Genomic DNA, 20,960 nt, shown 5'->3' on the forward strand with positions numbered 1-20,960 from the left:
TTTTGCAGATGATCAGGTGGTGATAGCACAAGACTTAGAAGATGCAAAGTATGCATGTCGTCAATTGTTTGAGGAATATAAACAATGGGGTCTAAAAATCAATTTTAGCAAGACTGAAATGTTGTCTTCAGGGCCAGGACACATTCTAAATATTGCAGGTTTTAAAATCAAACAAGTCGATAAATTCAAATATTTGGAATCAATCTTACAAAGTGATGGATCATCCCAAGCAGAGATCAATAAGAGAATTACAGATGGCAGAAAGGCTATCGGCATGTTAAACTCTGTTCTGTGGAGCAAAAATATCCTACATAATACAAAGAAACTTATATTTCAAACGATTGTACAAGGTCTTCTATTGTATGGAGCGGAAAACAAATTGCTCTCCATAGAAATGGATTTTTGGAGATGCTCAGCAGGAACTTCTAGAAGAGACAGGAAACGGAATGAAGACATAAGGGAAAAAATGGAAGTGAAAAAGTCTATTATTGACACCATCAGAGAAAAGCGTCTAACATGGTATGGACATGTAAAACGGATGCAAGAAAATAGATAACCAAAGGCTTTCCTGGAATGGATACCTCCTGGAAGAAGGAGAAGAGGAAGACCTAGGAGGACATGGATGGATGGAGTACGGGAGTGCACGACAGCCCGAGGCTTAACCGACCAAGACACCTTGAACCGCACTTTATGGCGGGAAAAAATTCCTAACAAGAAATAACTTGTAAGCTGAGGAAACCCATTGTAAATGGAAACACTCCTCTTGAAGAAGAAGAAGATATGAAGTTTTCTGAGCAATGCAGACAGGCTGCCAGAACTTGTCATAGGGTATTTATTGTCAAGGATATACAGGAATTTTGCTAGTAGGATAAAGGAGGTGATTATCCCTTTGTATAAGGCAATGGTCAGACCACACCTTGAGTACTGCATACCGGTCTGGAGGCCTCATTTTAGGAAGGACGTAGAGTTGCTTGAGCATGTACAGAGAAGGGCAACAAGATTGGTGAGAGGAACAAAGGGTTGCTCTTACGAAGAAAGGCTAAAATTTTGCAAATAACCATGTCTGGAGATTAGACACATGTGAGGTGATCTGATTGAGGTGTATAAAGCCTAATGGTTTGAGCATGCTCAATGCTGAAGGGATTCTTCCTCTTGCTCATAATAATCGCCTGAGTGGACATAAATAGCAGGTGGTTGATTGCTGGAACAAACTTCCATGTGTCGTTGTAGAAGTTGATAGCTTAAACAGATTCAAGTCACAAATAGACAAACATTTGGAGTGAGTGGATGGGTGAAATGAGAAGGGGTATGTGTGTTTTTTTTTTTGGCTGATGCTATATAAGCTTGCTTTTTTGCATCATGTGCCCTTGTTAATGCTGATGTCAAAGTTTGTAGATGATACATAGGTTGGCAGGGTTGTTATTGGCAGTGTGCCACTGCAACATTAGCATTAATAGAGGCATATGATGCAAGAAAGCAAGCTTATGCAGCATCAGCCAAAAAAAAAAAAAAAACTTCCACCTCACCCCTCCGTTCGTTCGAAATACCTGTCCAGCTGAGCCTTAAATTTATTTAGGCTATCAACTTCCACAACAAGGTTTGGAAGTCTATTTCACCAAACAACTACCTGCTGGCTAAAGGCAAATTTCCACACATCTATCCTACATCTGTCTTTCCTCAATTTGAATTTATGCCCTCTCAGGTGATTATTCTGAGCAAGAGGCAGAATTCCATCAGCATTGATCATGCTCAAACCATTCAAGGCTTTATACACCTCTATCAGATCACCTCACCTCACCAGTGCCTAGTCTCCAGATACTGTAATTTGCAAAACTGAAGCCTTTCTTCGTAAGAGCAACCCTTTGTTCCATTCACTAATCTTGTTGCCCTTCTCTGTACTCGTTCCAGCAGCTCTACATCCTTCTTGAAATGAGGCCTCCAGACCTGTATACAGTACTCGAGGTGTGGCCTGACCATTGCTTTGTACAAGAGAATAATCACCTTCTTATCCCTGCTAGAAAAATTCCTGTATATCATTGATAAGACACCACACTGCAAGAGTAGCTCATTGATATGAGCTACTCTTGCAGCCCATCTGCACTGCTCAGAGAACTTCATATCTGCCTGCACAATTACCCCCAGGTCCTTTTCATTCTCTACCACTGTCAGTGTAGTACCACAGAGTTGTAGTACAACAGGATCTACAAAATTTGGCAAATGGGCTGAGAAGTGGCAACTGAAGTTTAACATTGACAAATGCAAAGTACTGGGGTTATTTATTTATTATTTTTTTTTTTGGTAGTTGTTGGCGCATCGGCTTCTGTGGCCATATTGCACCTCCCAAGGTTTTTACATTCTGTACTCTGATCCAAACCCGAGGCAGGATTCGAACCCGCAACCTTTGGGTTGCCAGGCAGGCACTTTACCCACACTGGAGTTATTTCTACCCCCAGATAAACATAATTGTGTGGTATTATGTTTAGGGTGGTAGAAAATGAAAAAGATCTGGTAGTAGTTGTGCAGTCAGATATGAAGTTTCTGAGCAATGCAGACAGGCTGCCAAACCTGGTCATGGGGTATTGTCAATGATATATAGGAATTTTGTTATTAGGATAAAGGAGGTGATTATCCCTTTGTATAAGGCAGTGGTCAGGCCACACCGAGAGTACTGCATACAGGTCTGGCGGCCTCATTTTAGGAAGGATGTAGAGTTGTTCGAGCGTGTACAAAGAAGGGCAACAACATTGGTGAGCAGAAAAAAGGGATCCTCTTACCAAGAAAGGCTTAAGTTCTGCAGATTGCAGCAGCTGGAGACTAGGCACCTGCGAGGTGATCTGATTGAGGTGTATAAGGCCTTGAATGGGTTGAGCACGCTCTGTTGGGATTCTTCCGCTTTCTCAGATTACAAACCTGAGGGGCATAAATTCAAATTGAGGATAGACAGTTGTAGAATAGATGTGCGGAAATTTGCCTTTAGCCAGTGAGCGGTTAATTGCTGGAACAAATTTCCATCTGTTGTTGTGGAAGTTGACAGCTCAAATAAATTCAAGGAGGAACTGGACAAACTTGGATGGAATGGACGTGTGAATTTTTTTTTGGCTGATGTTACATAAGCTCATACACTTGCTTTCTCGCATTACATACCTCCTTTACTACTGCTACTATATATTGGAGGATTCAGTGTTTAGTAAAACGAAATGCTCCTCAGGTTTGTACTGTCATCACTAGCCTTCAACATCTACAACATGCAAATAGGGTTCACTGCCTCTATTCTTTGTCACTCATGGACCATTCTATCAGTATGATAAAAAATAAGGCAAATTTGATTTGATTGACTAGACACCTCTTCCAGAATCCACTGTTCAATCAGTGTTAGCAGCCCCCGTAGAGATACAGAAGCTTGTGACATGCAGTTAGGACTTGTTGAGTTGGCCATCTGCTCTGATATTCCATCTGATGGAGAGTATTAAATAGTTTTGCTGAAAAATTCTGTGGACTGTCCCACACTATACTTGTGGGAATTTGCACCTCCATAACCATCCTGTTGGTCTTCACAAGTCACATGATTTCCCAGCTGTAGTAGCACCACGACATTTCCATTTGATTATATAACCCACCTTGATCTATGGTGTTGCAGTTTTTCCTGCAGTGGTATGAATGGATTGATTGCTAATATGGAATCTTATGATGTCTCCCCAGTGAAAGTTGCCAAGCCCAATTAAATACTTGACCTATATACTGTATTTTGTAAATCTGCTTTTATGCCTGTTTCTGACATGTGGCTGGTGGGTATGGTTCATCTTTCCCAAATCCCAGAGTAGGATACTTTTAACAATATAGTGTGTATATATATATATATATATATATATATATATATATATATCAATATAATGTTTTTTACCCTTGGTAATTACTTCAGAAATGAAGCTTTTAACTTCAATGATATATCATGTAGTGTGTAACTGGGTGAAGTTTTTTTTTTTTTTTTTTTTGTAAAGTTTTTTCTGACATTCAGTATATTTGATTGTTTGCTATGGTAATAAAATCATTGTGGCAATGGGATTTCTACTACTTAAGAAAAAAAATAAAACAATTTCTAAAGAAATTAATAAGAAATGGCAGACCACTGAATATTTCATTAAATTGATCTGAATGAAAAAATAACTTTCCAGCAGTAGCAGCATCACAGTACTTGCAGAGTCCTGAAACAAAATTTACTCAAGTCATGTGGCAAAAATAAGTAGTATATTTATTATTTTCTTGCTTATTTAACAGCAGAATCTTGACACTAAACTGCAGGGTTCTAAGATCCTGCTAAGAGTCCTTGGTGTTGCTACTGCTTTCTGATTAAATTTTTTGATGGAATAATATCTAGTTTTCTTAAAATGATATATAATATCATTACAGTTTAAATATAACTGGATAATAAGCATTTTATTTATTTAAATATTTATTCTTGGTGAACCTTTTGCTTCTTTAAATTAATTATAGTCATCTAATTATAATTTCCAGTTATATTTAACTAAGTACAGTTAATCTGTTTTGTGATAGACCACAGATTCTGGATTTAGTTGCTGCATCTCAAACAGGTGATGCCTTTGCTGCTGCTATTGAAGTATTAGACTTTACTGGAAGCGACATTGATTTGGCAGAACGTTTTCTTTTGGGTTTATCAGTATCTTCTCATCCTAGTGAATCTTTTATTACCAAACTCATGGTGAGTGGTTGTTAAAATTACTCAAAATATAAATATAATATTGGTGTTTAGATACACCATAGACACTCTTAAAAAAAAAAACTACAAAGTAGTTGTTGTGGGCATCATTTGCTCTTTCTCATATTGTGCTCTGCCTTCACGACGATAGTAACAATAGTCTTCTCTATTAGTGAAGCGTTACTTATTTGAGGTAGTGCAGTATCATGGCAACTCGTCGTGAAGGCAGAGCACAATATGAGAAAGAGCAAATGATGCCCACAACAACTACTTTGTAGTTTTTTTTTTAAGAGTGTCTATGTTGTATCTAAACACCGATATTATATAGATACTAAACTCTTAAAGTATTATGCCTTGTGCATTTAATTATTTTAAATATTATCTTATACACCTTTTGGCATCTCTCATATTGTGCGATTAACTTCACAACTGGGTCGTCATGTCTGCAATACTAGGTACCTGCCCACCCACTGATGATAGGCCAATAGCCTTGAAACATGTCTGGGTGGTGGTACTCACTGAGAATAAGTAACAATAGTCTTCTCTATTAGTGAAGCGTTACTTATTTGAGGTAGTGCAGTATCATGGCAACTCGTCGTGAAGGCAGAGCACAATATGAGAAAGAGCAAATGATGCCCACAACAACTACTTTGTAGTTTTTTTTAAGAGTGTCTATGGTGTATCTAAACACCGATATTATATAGATACTAAACTCTTAAAGTATCATGCCTTGTGCATTTAATTATTTCAAAATATAAAATATTTACTTTGTTTTAAAATATAAAGATTATATTCAAAATGTATCATAATATCATCTACTTTGTTTAAAGTAAATGAAATTGTCATACGTTTTTGATAACCAAAAGTTTAAATGTAGGGAGGTAAAAAAAATACATTTAAAGTCAAATAGATGCACTTGCATTTATTTTACAAACTACATTTTAGTCTAAAAGTTAAACATACAGTAGAGCATCAATAATCCAAACTAATTGGGACTGGGGTAGTTCAGATTTCTGATTTGTTTGATTTTCAAACTTATCAAAAATACTGTTTTACGTATTTTTATTCACAGGTAACAAAATAAATGGAACTTTTGGCCACAATAACACATAATGTATAGGGCGCCTCCGTAGCCAGGTGGGAAGGAGCACATGCTTCTTGATTAGACCGGGGTTCGAGCCTGTCACCAAATACGGAGGATGCAGAAAGGTCAGGGAATGACCACCGCATATCCCGGAGCAATATGGCCTTAGTTGCTAATGCTCCTAAAAACCAAATAGCAAACAAACAAACATAATGTATAGGCCTTTAACAAAAATAATTACTTATTTTTTGCTGCACCATTTTCGAACTTTGTTATTTTATTACCAGATCCCTCACTCTTTTCAGATCACCTCGCTTGTGCCTAGTCCCCAGACACTGTAATTTGCAAAACTTAAGCCTTTCTTCGTAAGAGCACCCCTTTGTTCCATTCACTAATCTTGTTGCCCTTCTCTGTACTCGTTCCAGCATCTCTACATCCTTCTTGAAATGAGGCCTCCAGACCTGTATACAGTACTCTAGGTGTGGCCTGACCATAGCCTTACAAAAGAGAATAATCACCTCCTTATCCCTGCTAGAAAAATTCCTATATATCATCGACAATACACCATGAGCTACTCTTGTAGCCCGTCTGCACTGCTCAGAAAACTTCATATCTGCCTGCACAACCACCCTCAGGTCCCTTTCATTCTCTACCACTGTCAGTGTAGTACCACAGAGTTGATACGTTGCTCTGGGGTTGCTGTTTCCCGTATGTAGTACTTTACATTTGTCAATGTTAAACTTCATTTGCCACCTCTCAGCCCATCTGCTCAACCTTTCCAGATCCTGTTGCAGTAGCATAGTGTCAGTAGTGTCCTTGACAACCCTGCCAACCTTCGTATCGTCTGCAAACTTGGACATTAAGCTTGATATACCATCATCAATATCATTTATAAATACAGTAAATACCGCAAATACAGATACCGCTATTCGCGGTATCTGTATTCGCGGTTTCGTGTATTCGCGATCGCCGATTTAATATAAAATGAAACCTAAAAAAATGTCAATTTTAAAGCGCCGTGAATATTTTCCACCATAAAAAAACATCGGCGTGGCTAAAATTATCTTTCCCAGTTAAAACAGCGCTCAGTGGGTTGGGGGAGAGGGGTGACAAAATCGCGAGCGTGGATGTTTCTCGCTAATCCTTGTTCAGTATGTGTTATGCGCTTGTCATGGAAGGTTTCGTCATTTGCTTTTAATTTCTATGCTTATAAATTGAATAAATTTATCAATTTATAAATTGACATGCTTACAAAAATGATAAATCTACCGTTTTGCAGTGTAAATACAGACTTTTTCGAGTGTGTTAACGGAAGAAAGTGACTTTATTACAGACAAATTCTTTTTAACCCCTACAAAAATATGGCTACGAATAACGAGAAATGTGAAAATATCAAAGAAGGTGATGACATTAGCGAATAAAATTGAGTTATTAGATAAAATTTCTAATGGTGAAAGTGTCTCCTCAGTGGCAAAATATTATAAAATCAATCAGTCAAGGGTATGATCAATCAAAAAAATCGGAAGAAAAAATCCGCTGTAGGGTCTGTGAAAACGCGCTAATTGCTTCAAAAATTTTCTCTGTAACTCTTGATGTTAAATTAGAAAAAATGGAAAAAGCTTTAAATCTGTGGATAGAAGACCGAACTCAAAATAAAATTCCGTTAAGTTCACTCATCGTTCGTGAAAAGGCAAAACTCCTTTATCAACACTTTAGCGAAACTGGTGATAGCACTGGCGGGATACGTTTTTTTGCTAGCAAAGGTGCTGGTTTGAAAGATTTGTTTGAAATTTCTAATAAATATTACATTTAATATTTAATTGTTTCATATTTTCATTTCGATGCCACATGTTTGCATTTCACTATGTACTGTCTATGTACATAGTCAAATTATGAAGGTACATATAATACATACATAGACAAAATTTTAGATTAGTTTTTCTTATATATTTCATACTTTATAACGGAACCCCTTTATTTCTATGGGAGCCATAACTCAGTATTCGCGTTTTCGGTATTCGCGGCATTTCTCAGGAATGTAACCCCAGCGAATAGCGGGGGTTTACTGTACAGAAAACAATAATGGACCGAATACTGAACCCTGAGGGACTCCACTAATAACATTAGTCCACGATGAGCAGTGTCCATTTATTATCACTCTCTGTCTTCTCCCCCTCAACCACCCCTTTATCCAAAGCAGCAATTTGCCTCCAATGCCACACTGCTCCAATTTGTGCAGCAGTCTTCCATGTGCAACAGTATCAAAAGCCTTTCTAAGATCCAAGTATATAATATCAAAGTTATTCCCTGCATCCAGTTCTTTTGTGACTGCATCATAGTATCCAATCAAATTGGTCAGGCAAGACTTCCCCTTAACAAAACCATGCTGTGTCCGAGCTATAACTGAAGTCTTGTCTAGATGATCCTGCAGTGCTTCTTTAACCAGTGCCTCCATTAATTTTCCGGGAACAGAAGTTAAACTAACAGGTCTATAATTACTTGTGTCGCCCTTTGATCCTCCTTTGTGAATTGGGGTCACATTTGCACATCTCCAGTCTGTGGGTACTTCCCCTGAGTCCAAGGAAGCTCTCATAATTATGGCTAAGGGTTTGCTTACTTCCTTTGCTGCCTCCTTTAATATAACTGGATAAATCCCATCCACCCCAGGTGCCTTTCTTATATTTATCTTCAACAATTTCTCTCCACTTTAATCTCAGTTATTACAAGATTCTCTAGCTTACTGCCAGAGTTGAATACACCTCTGGCATTCCCCTCGCTCAATAACTCCTCATGTGTGAATGTTGCTGCAAAATATTCATTCTGTTTGTTAGCTACCTGAGCAGGATCATCAACAGTTGACCCATCAATATCAAGTGGACCAATCTGATTCATCCCCTTCCTTCTAGAGTTTACATAAGTAAAGAACTCTTTGCTGTTTTTCTTTGCATCCCTTGCCAAAGATTTCTCGTAATCTGCCTTTGCCTGCCTAACCTCCTTTGTAACTTGGTTACAGATCAACTTGTATCTATCATAGGCTTCTGTGTCATGTGTTAATTTTTATGTATCCCATGCATTTTTCTTCTCTGCCATATGTCTCATTAGTTCATCTGACATCCACTTAGGCCTAAACCTTGAACAATATTTCTTAGTTGGTATGTAAAGCCTAGTAGCTTCCAATATAAGTTCTTTGAATGTTTCCCATTTTGAATTTGCTGTTGGTAACATCATCAGTTGGTCCCACTGTATAGAATTTAAATACTGTCTCAGCCCATCGTAGTCGCCTTTACAAAAGCAATAACCCTTCCCTTTGCCCCTAATGGTAGTTACCTCTTTGAGTAAATCCCACTTCAGCACACTGTGATCACTGCCACCTAGTGGTTCATTTACCTGCAGATTCTTAATGCATGAAGAATCACTACTGATAATCAAATCAAGAGTATTACTCCCTCTAGTTGCCTCCTGAACATGCTGATGTAGAAAACGATCATCCAATAAATCCACAAAAGCCTTGCTAGTGTGTGAGTGACCAGCCCCCAAATTCCAGTCAGTATCTGGGAAATTAAAATCCCCCATTATAAGGCTCTCTGATTTACTGGCCCACTCTATTTCCCTGTACAGTTTCTTATTATACTCATCAGAGTCATTAGGCCTATAGCACACTCCTACTCTCGATTTTGATCTCCCAATGCTTATGTCACACCAACCTGACTCAACACTGCACTGTCCCGCAATGTCGACTGGCTTCACTTCCTTGGATTTTATGTATTTCTTAACTAATAGCATAACCCCTCCTCCATTCCTATCCTGTCTATCCTTTCTGTAGACATTGTACTCCCCAAATTCCAGTTCTGCATTCCTTATATCTGTGAGACACCACATCTCTGAAATCCCCACAATATCTGCCTTTGATGTTTTGAGCAATACCTCAAATTCATCAAATTTATTTACTAAACTCCTAGCATTGGTGTACATGCAAGTATACATGCACCTGTTCTTTTTCTTAGCTACCCTAACACAACCTATGTGTTTATTTGTACCCCAATGATTCCCAGCAGTCTCTGAAATATCCTGCATCTTATTTTCCAGGCTGTGGCTCATTCCAATAGAAGCAGTGCAAGAATCACTTTCACCTCTGCCAGTGGCATTAGCATTACTAGAGGCATTTGATGCAAGAAAGCAAGCTTATGCAGCATCAGCCAAAAAAAAAAAAAAAAAAACCACTTCCACTTCACCCCTCTGTTTGTTCGAAATACCTGTCCAGCTGAGCCTTAAACTTATTTAGGCTATCAACTTCCACGACAAGGGATGGAAGTTTATTCCACCAACCAACCATCCGCTGGCTAAAGGCATATTTCCTCACGTCTATCCTAAATCTGTCTTTTCTCAATTTGAATATTTATGCCCTCTCAGGTGATTATTCTGAGCAAGAGGTTAGTTAGTTAGTTAGTTAGTTTTTAGGAGCATTAGCAACTAAGGCCATATTGCTCCGGGATATGCGGTGGTCATTCCCTGACCTTTCCACATCCTCCGTATTTGGTGGTGACGGGCTCGAACCCCGGTCTAATCAAGAAGCCTATGCTATGCACTGCTGCTCCTTCCCACCTGGCTACGGAGGCGCCCTGAGCAAGAGGAAGAATCCCATCAGCATTGAGCATGCTCAAACCATTCAAGGCTTTATACACCTCTATCAGATCACCTCGCTGGTGCCTAGTCCCCAGACACTGTAATTTGCAAAACTTAAGCCTTTCTTCGTAAGAGCACCCCTTTGTTCCATTCACTGATCTTGTTGCCCTTCTCTGTACTCGTTCCAGCCTCTCTACATCCTTCTTGAAATGAGGCCTCCAGACCTGTATACAGTACTGTAGGTTGCTGTTAATCTATTAGTCCTTGTATCCCCCCAATCTAGCAGTTTTCCGACCCACCGAACTCTGCCTCGATAGCATCAGCAAACATTCTTGCACCCTTTCTATTTAAGTGTATCCCATCCCTGTAGAAGCAGTCTCTTCTGTTAACAAGTACAGACCAGGCTGAAAAAAATTCTACCCCTTGAGCCTTGCACAATCTTTCCATTGCCGAATTGATCGATAGGGCTCTCATCATATACTCCCTCCTATCGTGTCTGGGCAGAATTGCAGACACTTTCAAATTCACCCTTAATCATGGCTTTTTTTCAACAGTGACCTGTACTTGTTAAGTAATTCCGCCGGTCTCCTACTCTTAATATCATTAGTGCCATCGTGTACAACTATATCACCTTTTGTGCCCATAAAAGATGATATCTGCTCTACAACGTCATCAACCTTTGCCCCTGGCAGACATACCCTGGTCCTGTTCCACATATCCTTTTTACAAAGCATGTTTCTCGTTTCCCTGACAGTAGAGTCACCAACAACTACTAGTTCCTTTGGGACCAGCGCATTCTGCCTTGGGGGCTGCTGCTGTGTTGCGTGATGACCAAGTGCAAGCTCTGGCATTGGTGTGGGAAGCTGAGAGCTTGATGGGCCCCTCACTTTTAATCCTTCGAGGGCATCCACCCTGTCCTTCAAGCTCTCATATAGGCATCAAAAATTTCCTAACAAGTTAGTTCTTGTTAGGAATTTTTTCCCGCCATAAAGTGCGGTTCAAGGTGTCTTGGTCGGTTAAGCCTCGGGCTGTCATGCACTCCGGTACTCTATCCATCCATGTCCTCCTAGGTCTTCCTCTTCTCCTTCTTCCAGGAGGTATCCATTCCAGGATAGCCTTTGGATATCTGTTTTCTTGCATCCATTTTACGTGTCCATACCATGTTAGATGCTTTTCTTTGAGGGTGTCAATAATAGTCTTTCTCACCTCCATTTTTTCCCTTATGTCTTCATTCCATTTTCTGTCTCTTCTATAAGTTCCTGCTGAGCGTCTCCAAAAATCCATTTCTGTGGAGAGCAATTTGTTTTCCGCTCGCCTATTCAATGTCCAGGTTTCCGCTCCATACAATAGAAGACTTTGTACAATCGTTTGAAATATAAGTTTCTTTGTTTTATTTAGGATATTTTTGCTCCAGAGAACAGAGTTTAACATGCCGATAGCCTTTCTGCCGTCTGTAATTCTCTTATTGATCTCTGCTTGGGATGATCCATCACTTTGTAAGATTGATCCCAAATATTTGAATTTATCGACTTGTTTGATTTTAAAACCTGCAATATTTAGAATGTGTCCTGGCCCTGAAGGCAACATTTCAGTCTTGCTAAAATTGATTTTTAGACCCCATTGTTTATATTCCTCAAACAATTGATGACATGCATACTTGGCATCTTCTAAGTCTTGTGCTATCACCACCTGATCATTTGCAAAAAGTAAATTGTGAATATAGGTGTTATTATTAATCGGCAATCCCATTTTATTACATTTTTTTGACCAGGATCTTAGGCAGATGTCGATATAAATTTTGAAAAGTGTTGGTGACATGCAATAACCTTATAATAAGCCTTTTGAAGTGTGGAATTCAGGTGACAAAGCTGATCCCACTTTAATTCTGCATCTATTATTCCTGTAAATTGCCTTAATAATGTTAATCAGTTGTCCATCAATATTTGCCTCTTTCAGTGCTTCCCATAAGTTTTCTTGGAACACTGTCATATGCCTTTTCAAGGTCAATGTAAATCATAAAGATTTTTTTCCCTTTTGATTGGCATTTTTCAAGGATCTGTCGTACTGTTGAGATATGATCTATACATGACCTCCCAGCTGAAAAACCACTTTGTTCTTCTGATACCTCGATTCAGGCTTCTAAATGTTTCCTGATCCATTTTCCAAGGATCTTTAACAGCGGGTTCAGGACGCATATTCCTCTGTAATTTGAACAGCTTTTCCGATCACCCTTCTTATAAATTGATGTAATATATCCTGTTATCGTTTCTTTCAGTATTTCTTCTCCTCTCAGTATACTATTTAACAGTTTTTGTATCAGAACAGCCACTCCTCTTCCTCCATATTTCAGAAGTTCCATGTAAACTCCTTGAGGTCCAGGTGATTTGCCATTCCTTCCTTCCTTTAGCAGGAGTTCCACTTCCCTAACAGAAACTTTTAAGCCCGAGTCTTCTACACCAAAATCCTCCATCGTCTTGAACTCTTCCCGGTCTTCTTTTAAAAGTCCTTCGTAGTACTCTGTCCAGTCTTTCAAAGGTATTAATTGCAAACCAGCATTGTGTTTATTCTGTTTTCTCAAGTCTTTAAGGAGCTTCCACGATTCCGCTGATTGCTTGAAGCCCAATTTGCTATTAATAGTTGCACATTTCCTTTCCCATTCTTCATTTTTCGCTTCTACTACCAACCGATTGGCTATTTTCTTTTTTACAACATAAATGATTCCTATCACCCAGCCATTTCTGATATGCAAGTTTCTTTTCCTCTACAGCAGCTCTTACTTTCTCTGTAATCCAGGTCTTTTTTGGTCCGTGGCTCTTCTTTTTGCCTAGGATTTCACGAGCTATTTGTTTAACAGTATTTTTTAAATATTCGTAGATTTCTTCAGTATTACCTTTTATCTCTATGTTTAATTGCAGCATCCAGTCTGTGGGTGAAGTTGTTTCTAATGCTGTCGTCCTGGAGTAGGTCAATGTTAAATTGATCCACTTGTTGCATTTCTCCTTCCCTGCATTGTTGGTTGTCCACACATATTTTATTAATCCAGTTCCACCTCAGTGTTGTTTTAACAAGAAAATGGTCAGATCCACATTCAGCTCCTCTATAAACTCTGACATCTTTCAATACATATGTCCCTGAATGTTTTGAAATAATGTAATCTATAACTGATCTAATTTGTTTTGTCTCCCTTGACCAAGTATATTTATGGATATCCTTGTGTTGGAAAAATGTGTTGTTTATTCTCAAGTCGAACTGTTCACAAAGATTGCATAGTCTATCTCCATTGTCATTCCTCTCTTTCTCTCCAAATCTTCCAATAACTTTGCTATTTTGTTCAGTTCCTACTCTTGCATTGAAATCTCCCATTAGAAATATCTCTTTGTTCTTAGGAATTTTTTCTATTAGTTCTCTCAGATCCTCCCAAAATTCATCCTTCAAGGTATCGGCGGTGTCATTAGTCGGGGCATATATTCTCAAAATACATATTTCTCTCCCGTATATTTTCAGTTCCAGTGAGATCATTCTTTCAATAATAAATTGCCAGTTTTTGATGTTGTGTCTCAATTTCTTTTTAACAGCAATAGAAACTCCTGCTCTTGCTCTTTCACTCTTATCAACTCCACTCCAAAAATGGTAGTATTCTCCCATTATTTCCTCTCCACATCCCTTTTTCTTTGTCTCTGATAACACGACGACGATGTCTAACTTGAATTTGTGCCGACCGGGCTAGCTGAGTGGGTAAAGTACCTGCCCGGCAACCCAAAGGTCGCGGGTTCGATTCCCGCCTCGGGCTTGGATCAAAGTACTGCATAAACCTTGGGAGGTGCAATATGGCCACAGAAGCCGATGCGCCAACAACTACCAAATCAAAAAAAAAAAAAAAAACTTGAATTTGTGCAGTTCATCCGAAAGAAAGTTTCTTTTAGTTGAAAGGCCCTGAATATTCCAGCATCCCAAAATCATAGTCCTTTTCCGTTTGCCAAGTCGTTTTCGAAAGTGCAGTCCATTTTCATTTTCACTTGTAGGTCTTTTAGCATTTGTGTATTTTTTACACTGAACGAGGAGCTAGCCCATTGCAGCAACCCCCAACCTGGAGGGCCGGGGTATCTCTCTTAGTCTGGCCCCTACCCATTGACCTGTCTGGCTTGGGAGGCCCTACCAGTAGCTAACCTACCGCCGACTTAGCTCTCCGGGTCATCGGGACACGCAAGCCCCACCACCGCAACAAGGTGGAGAATACCATCGGGGGAGATTTTTACATTAATATAAAGTATAATAATAATTTGGGTCAGCTAGGAAATATACATTAACTTCTCACTTACTTACCGTTACTTACTGCTACATTTAATTTGGCCTCCGCATGCACTTTTTCAATTTAGTTTCATTGTTTTTACTCTGTGCTACATATATTTCATATCAGAAACAGAGACCGAACTTCTTGCTATGTTTCCTTTGTTTTTTCTGCTGACCCTGTGAAGAAGTTAAATTCATTGGATCTATAGCATTAATTTTTTCCATTAAGTACTTGTAATATGTTACAGTGGATTCCGGTTATTTAGGCCACCGGTAATCGGGGCAGTCGTTTATTTGGGACAAATCTTAAAAACCAGAATCCAATCAAGCCAGGGTTTACTTCGTGTAATTGGGAAAAATTCCGTTTAATCGTTGCAGGAGACCGCAGCTCTGGAGATTACCCTACGATTGTCTCCAACTGTACCACGTAGTTCGGTCGGATTTCTGGAGGTCACAACCATAAAACAATAAAAACATCTGTTTATTGGGCTTTTCTGTTAGTACAATCTATCATAAACGGATAGTAAACTCGGTCTTATTGAATTTGCGATAATACTGACAGCTGGAATTCTGTGGGTTATTATGGTAAAATGTGTTTACACTTCCATGGAATCTTCAATCATATAAAAACAATAATTTTCAGAATCTTCTCTTCATTCCTATTTTTAAAGCTTTGTAACTCGTTACTCCGTTCCCACTTGCGCGTATTGTGTTACTTGCAATTTGTGTGTGCCATGTTTTTTGTTATTGATTGCTTATCTTTTTACTGTTTTAAATTTTAACCCCCACTCACAAATGTCAGTGAACAGAAATGTCAACTAGTTTAGTTAGTATGTACATATTACAGTACGTATTAATTATTCCGATTATCACGTATATTTTTCCGAATTTCATGTATCATTTAATTTTTTAATTGGTAAGGTAATAAAGGGTAAATTTGTTCTTAATATACCTTTACTTTTATAGCCTGTGGATAATATTCCTCCTATTTTTGCTAATTAGAATCGCTGTTTAATAGAATTAAAATTCAATTCACAAACGTGATGACAATGACGAGCGCTTACTGCACATTGTATAGTGAACGGTACTTTACTATCGCGAGTTTGTCGTAATGTGATTTGATTGTACAGTGAACTAATTGTAAAGGGGGGTTCATTGTATTTTTAACTATTTACATGAAACTTTAGATAATTGGAGCAGCTGCTTAATCAGGCCAAAATGCACTAGTCCCGACGTGTCCCAAATAACCGGAATCGACTGTACTTTTATTTTTCAGGTACCTAATGATTTTTTCCATTGTTTTTATCTACTTTCCCCAATTTACTTTTAGTGCATATTTAGGGGAGGAGTGGGGGGAAACCAGAAATTCAAAGTCAAGAATAAAGTAATATATTGTGAAGCAAGAAAACAAATTTTGTCAAGTACGTCTGAATATATGGTCAAGTGTATATCGAGTATACATCAAACGATTGTTAAAGGCTACAGAACATTTACTAGCCAAACAGATTTCTTCATTTCTCGAACATTTCTATTATTACCTGTATTGACAACACTCTTCCATCAGTGCATTGTGCCAACAATGAAGTTTAGAGTAGAATAAATCTGTTTCTCGTGCTGTTTCTCATGTTCCTTTACTTCATTTCTCCAAACAACTACCAAAGTGCCTACCCTAATATTTTGGACAATTCCCTGCTCCTGACAAGAGCATCAAAATGAATGTGGCAGTTATTTGGTATGAACCTATGTTAGTTTCAAGAGGATAATGCCATTTCTACCAGTCTGTTCAAGAATGGCTTGTGGATATGTGTAGAGAAGTTATTTCAGCTCAGAGTTCTGATTAACACCTATGAGATGAACTGATACATTGAAGGAGGACAAGACTAACATGTCCTGCATTATCAGCTTAACTGGTCATTGTTCTTTAGGAGGAATGGTGGAGTATACCTGTTGCAGACCTGGGTAGGCTAATACCCACTGCAGTGGATATAGCTTACCTAGGTAAGGATACCTAGGATTACCTAGGAGGGTGGAGTGTGTCATAGCTGCCAAAGAGGTGCCAACATGCTGTTGAAGTAGTTCTGTAATGCTATTGAAGTAGGTGTCACTGTAAATTTAGCATGCCGACCGGGCTAGCCGGGTGGGTAAAGTGCCTGCCTGGCAACCCAAAGGTCACGGGTTTGAATCCCGTCTTGGGCTTGGATCAGAGTAGAAAATGCAAAACCTTTGGGACGTGCAATATGGCCACAGAAGCCAATGCACCAACAACTAACATAAAAAAAAAATAATAAAATTTAGCATGGATTTGGACTTTTTGACAGTGTACTCCTGTAAGTGGTATACAGAAGTGTCTTTTAGACATTATTTGTAACTCTAAAACATCCACATAATTAATTGCTTATTTCAGGAATTTTGCAGTTGAATACTTGGTTACTTGTTCTATCACTTTCTGAATAGTTTAGTAATTCCCAGTTACTTTTAATGGACGTATAGTGAATTCAAGCTCTTGCTGAATTAGTGTTATAACTCTGAGTAAGTCCTGTATACCCTCCACTTTCCTGTAAGTTATTCTATATTTCTGAGCCTGAACCTGCAAATTGGACAGTGAACCCACGCTTGTACAGACATAATATACTGGTATGATATGCCCTAAGATGTTAATATGCTGTAAATCAATCCCCCTCTCCACTACTTTTAGTTCCTGGTTACAAGTAATGTTAAAATCAACTCTACTTCTTTTAGTGGCCATCAAATTATGGCAGCTAAAGCCTACCTCCAAGCTGGAAGTTTCCTGAAACACCTGACACTATCACAATAATGTCAACAACTATTATTCGTTGGTCTGTCTTCTCCAACCCCACCTCCAAGCTAGCAGTTTCTTGAAAAATCTAACACCATCACACTGCATCATCATAAGTTGTAGCATCATCACCTAAACTCATGCTTCTTCTATTCAAGTGTATCTGTCTGTACAAAATAGTCTCTTCTGTCAGAGAAGAAATTGTTTAAGAAAAATTCAATGCCTTAAGTTTTGCACAATCCGTAGTTGAAATTAATTGAGCAGGCTAGTATTGTGAATTCTCCCATCATTCTTTGACAAAAAATTCCAAATACAATGAAGCTTTGCTTGTCTAGAATGAATGTTGCCTTTTTTTTTTGGGTGAAGAGTTTTTTGGATTAATCACACAACAAAGGTATACATTTATTGTTTTGTATTTTCACTTTGTTTTGTCAGTTAAAACATTCTTTCTTAATATGCAGATGGTATTTATACCAATGTGCATATTAAAGAATATGTATATATGTGTAATTTTATTTATGCTTACAGTAATTTACATTTAAAAATTTGAGTACACAGATATTGTTTATAAGAGATTATTATTATATATATAGTTATTGGCTACACTACAAGTGTATATGTACAGGAAACTATCGAAACGTTATCGGCTGTATATATGGACCATTTCAGCATATATTTTGCTGAAATAGAGAAATGGTGTGGCATCCTGACAAGATACTGTTTCGCATATATCAGCTAGTTACCTACAAGTTTAAGATTATAATAGTAAAAGGTTAAGTATAAGACAATATTGTTAAGCAGACAATTAATTATAAAATTATTACATATTTATATACATAGAACTACTTATGGATACGCATATCTACCATGTCTAGGGCTGTTACCAGCACGGACAGGAAATTGCCCTCCCAGATAACTTGAGCACTAAGTTTATATTCTTTGGTCATATACCATTCACTTTCCTACATCTAAAATTTTCCACGCTCTGGGTTATTAGTGTGTACGAGGGCAGGAGTGTCTATTTTTATCCTAATTCTTTACCTAATTTTACTTCCAGTTATCTAAACCGCTATATATTTTTGCTTATAACACAAAACACAATGTGTACATATAAGTATATATAGGTTATACTAACAAGCTCTATCTTTGCAGCGTCGCAGTCGCAAGATAGGCAAGTAGATATACACAAATACAGAAATCCCATAAATAACATACATATACTGTATATACATGCATTACATATTTATTGATACATAGTTATGTATTACCTACTGTAAGTCCGTTAATTTATTCAACTTGCCAAGTAACTGCATCTTTCAAGATGACTCTGCTCCTTGTCATCAGGCGAAAAGTATAAGTAGGCAATTCTGTAGTTACTTTAGCTTCATTTCTGCATTAGAGTTTCGACAGTAACGTGTTTTACATTTGTTACAGGTGAAAAAATGGTTGGAAGAATGGTCCATTACAACTCTTAGCTGGCCAAGAAACAGCACCGACCTGAATCCTATAGAGATCTGTTGGCATTGTGTGGAATCTGCAGTTTCCAGAAAGAAACCAAAGAACCTTCGTGAACTTCAGGAAGCCATAATTCATGTTTGGAACCACGAATTATCAGTTGATTATCTTTAGAAATTGATCTTGTCAATGCCTCGATGGTGTGCTGCTGTCATCACGGCCAGAGGCAGTTCAACTAAATATTAGTTTGTACCTGGTGAACTTTTCATTTTGTTTTCCATTTAAAATGATAAACTGAAGTAGCAAACTGAGGGCTTCTGATAACATTTCAGCCATAATTGTCGTGTTTACCAAAACTGTTGTATAAAGGTTGCAAATTTTGGAATATTTTGAGAGCACCTGTCAATTATTACTTAGCTTTGCCTTAACTATTAATAAATATCTTTTGCTTATTTAGTATTAGTAATGGCTGCATGGTGCAAGAAAGCCTATGGTTTATGTTGCACCAGCCAAAAAAAAAAAAAACCGAATAAAATAATGATAAAAAAAAAAATAAATAAAATAAATAATAATAATTAATAAAAGAAAAGGAAGAAAACCTATCATCCTATGCGCTTCCCTGACCCGAAGGTACTATCCAGATGACCTTTGAATTTCCCCAAACTGTCAGTCTCTACCACCCATGTAGGCAACTTATTCCAGTAATTTTTAACTTGCTGGCTAAAATAAAACTTCCTGCAGTCCAATCTAAACATTTCCCCCCATAACTTGAAATTATGTCCCCTAGTTCTAACATCATTTATAATCTTAAATTTCGTCCTCATTCATTTTACTGATGCCTCTCAGAGCCTTAAACACCTCAATCAAATCTCCTCTAAGGTGTCTAGTTTCCAAACTCTGCAACCCACATATTCGAAGTCTTTGTTCATAAGAACGCCCTTTTGCCGATCTCACCAGGCGAGTTACCTGTCTTTGCACCCTTTCAAGAAGCTCGATGTCTTTCTTTAGGTGCGGTCTCCATACTTGAACACAGTATTCCAAGTGTGGTCTAACAAAATCCTTATATAATGGGGATTATCGCGTCTCTATTTCTACTTGCAAAAGTTTGATAGATCATCGATAGGACACCGTGGGCCTTCCTTGCAACCTGTTTACAATGCTCAGAGAATTTCATGTCTGACCGTATCGTAACACCCAAGTCCCTTTCCTCCAGTACTGGGTTTAGTTGAACTCCACCAAGTGAATAAGTTATTTTGGGATTACTGTTTCCCAGGTGTAATACCTTACACTTTGTTGGATTAAATCATAGCTGCCATTTTTCTGACCATTCCTGAAGTCTATCTAGGTCTCTCTGAAGAAGCTCAGCTTGACAGTAATCAATAAGTACTCTACCAATTTTAACATCATCTGCAAATTTAGACATCATGCCCTCTATCCCTTCATCGATGTCGTTTATGAAAATTAAAAACAACAGTGGTCCTAATACTGATCCTTGGGGAACCCCACTTCTTACATCAACCCAATCCGAGGAATAGCCATTTATCACAACCCTCTGCCTCCTGCCCTGAAGCCATCCTGCTATCCATCTAAGGATTTTCCCAGTGATTCCAACCTGTTCCAGCTTATAAAGCAACCGCTCATGTGGGACTGAGTCAAAAGCTTTGCTGAAATCTAAATAAACAATGTCGAAATTATTCCCTAAATCCAGCTCATGAGTGACCCTTTCAAGATAGCGAACCAGATTTGTTAAACATGATTTTCCCTTTACAAAACCATGCTGAGAATTTCATTTGAGAATTTCCTTGAGAATTTCATTTCGATCCAAATGATCCTGAATTCCACCCTTGATCATTGCCTCCATGATTTTCCCTACCACAGAAGTCAGACTGACAGGTCGATAATTTCCCACTTCACTCTAAGAGCCACCCTTATGTATGGGAGATACATTGGCACTTTTCCAATCCAAGGGAATCTCCCCAGAGTCTAGTGATGCTCAC

The 20,960-nt window shown here is 38.2% G+C and overlaps 1 protein-coding gene across 1 annotated transcript in view; it reads left to right on the top strand.

The window, feature by feature from the left end:
- Positions 1 to 20,960, top strand: part of LOC150081854 (microsomal triglyceride transfer protein large subunit-like) — a 318,164-nt gene that overhangs the window by 132,472 nt on the left and 164,732 nt on the right. The window contains exon 9 of the mRNA XM_090380346.1: positions 4,552 to 4,717. Within this exon, the coding sequence (XP_090236472.1) occupies positions 4,552 to 4,717 (166 nt within the window). The remainder of the gene's footprint in view (positions 1 to 4,551; positions 4,718 to 20,960) is intronic.

Source organism: Mastigoproctus giganteus, chromosome 8, assembly GCF_048544385.1.
Source record: "Mastigoproctus giganteus isolate SK-2022 chromosome 8, ASM4854438v1, whole genome shotgun sequence".
NCBI classification, from domain to species: domain Eukaryota; kingdom Metazoa; phylum Arthropoda; class Arachnida; order Uropygi; family Thelyphonidae; genus Mastigoproctus; species Mastigoproctus giganteus.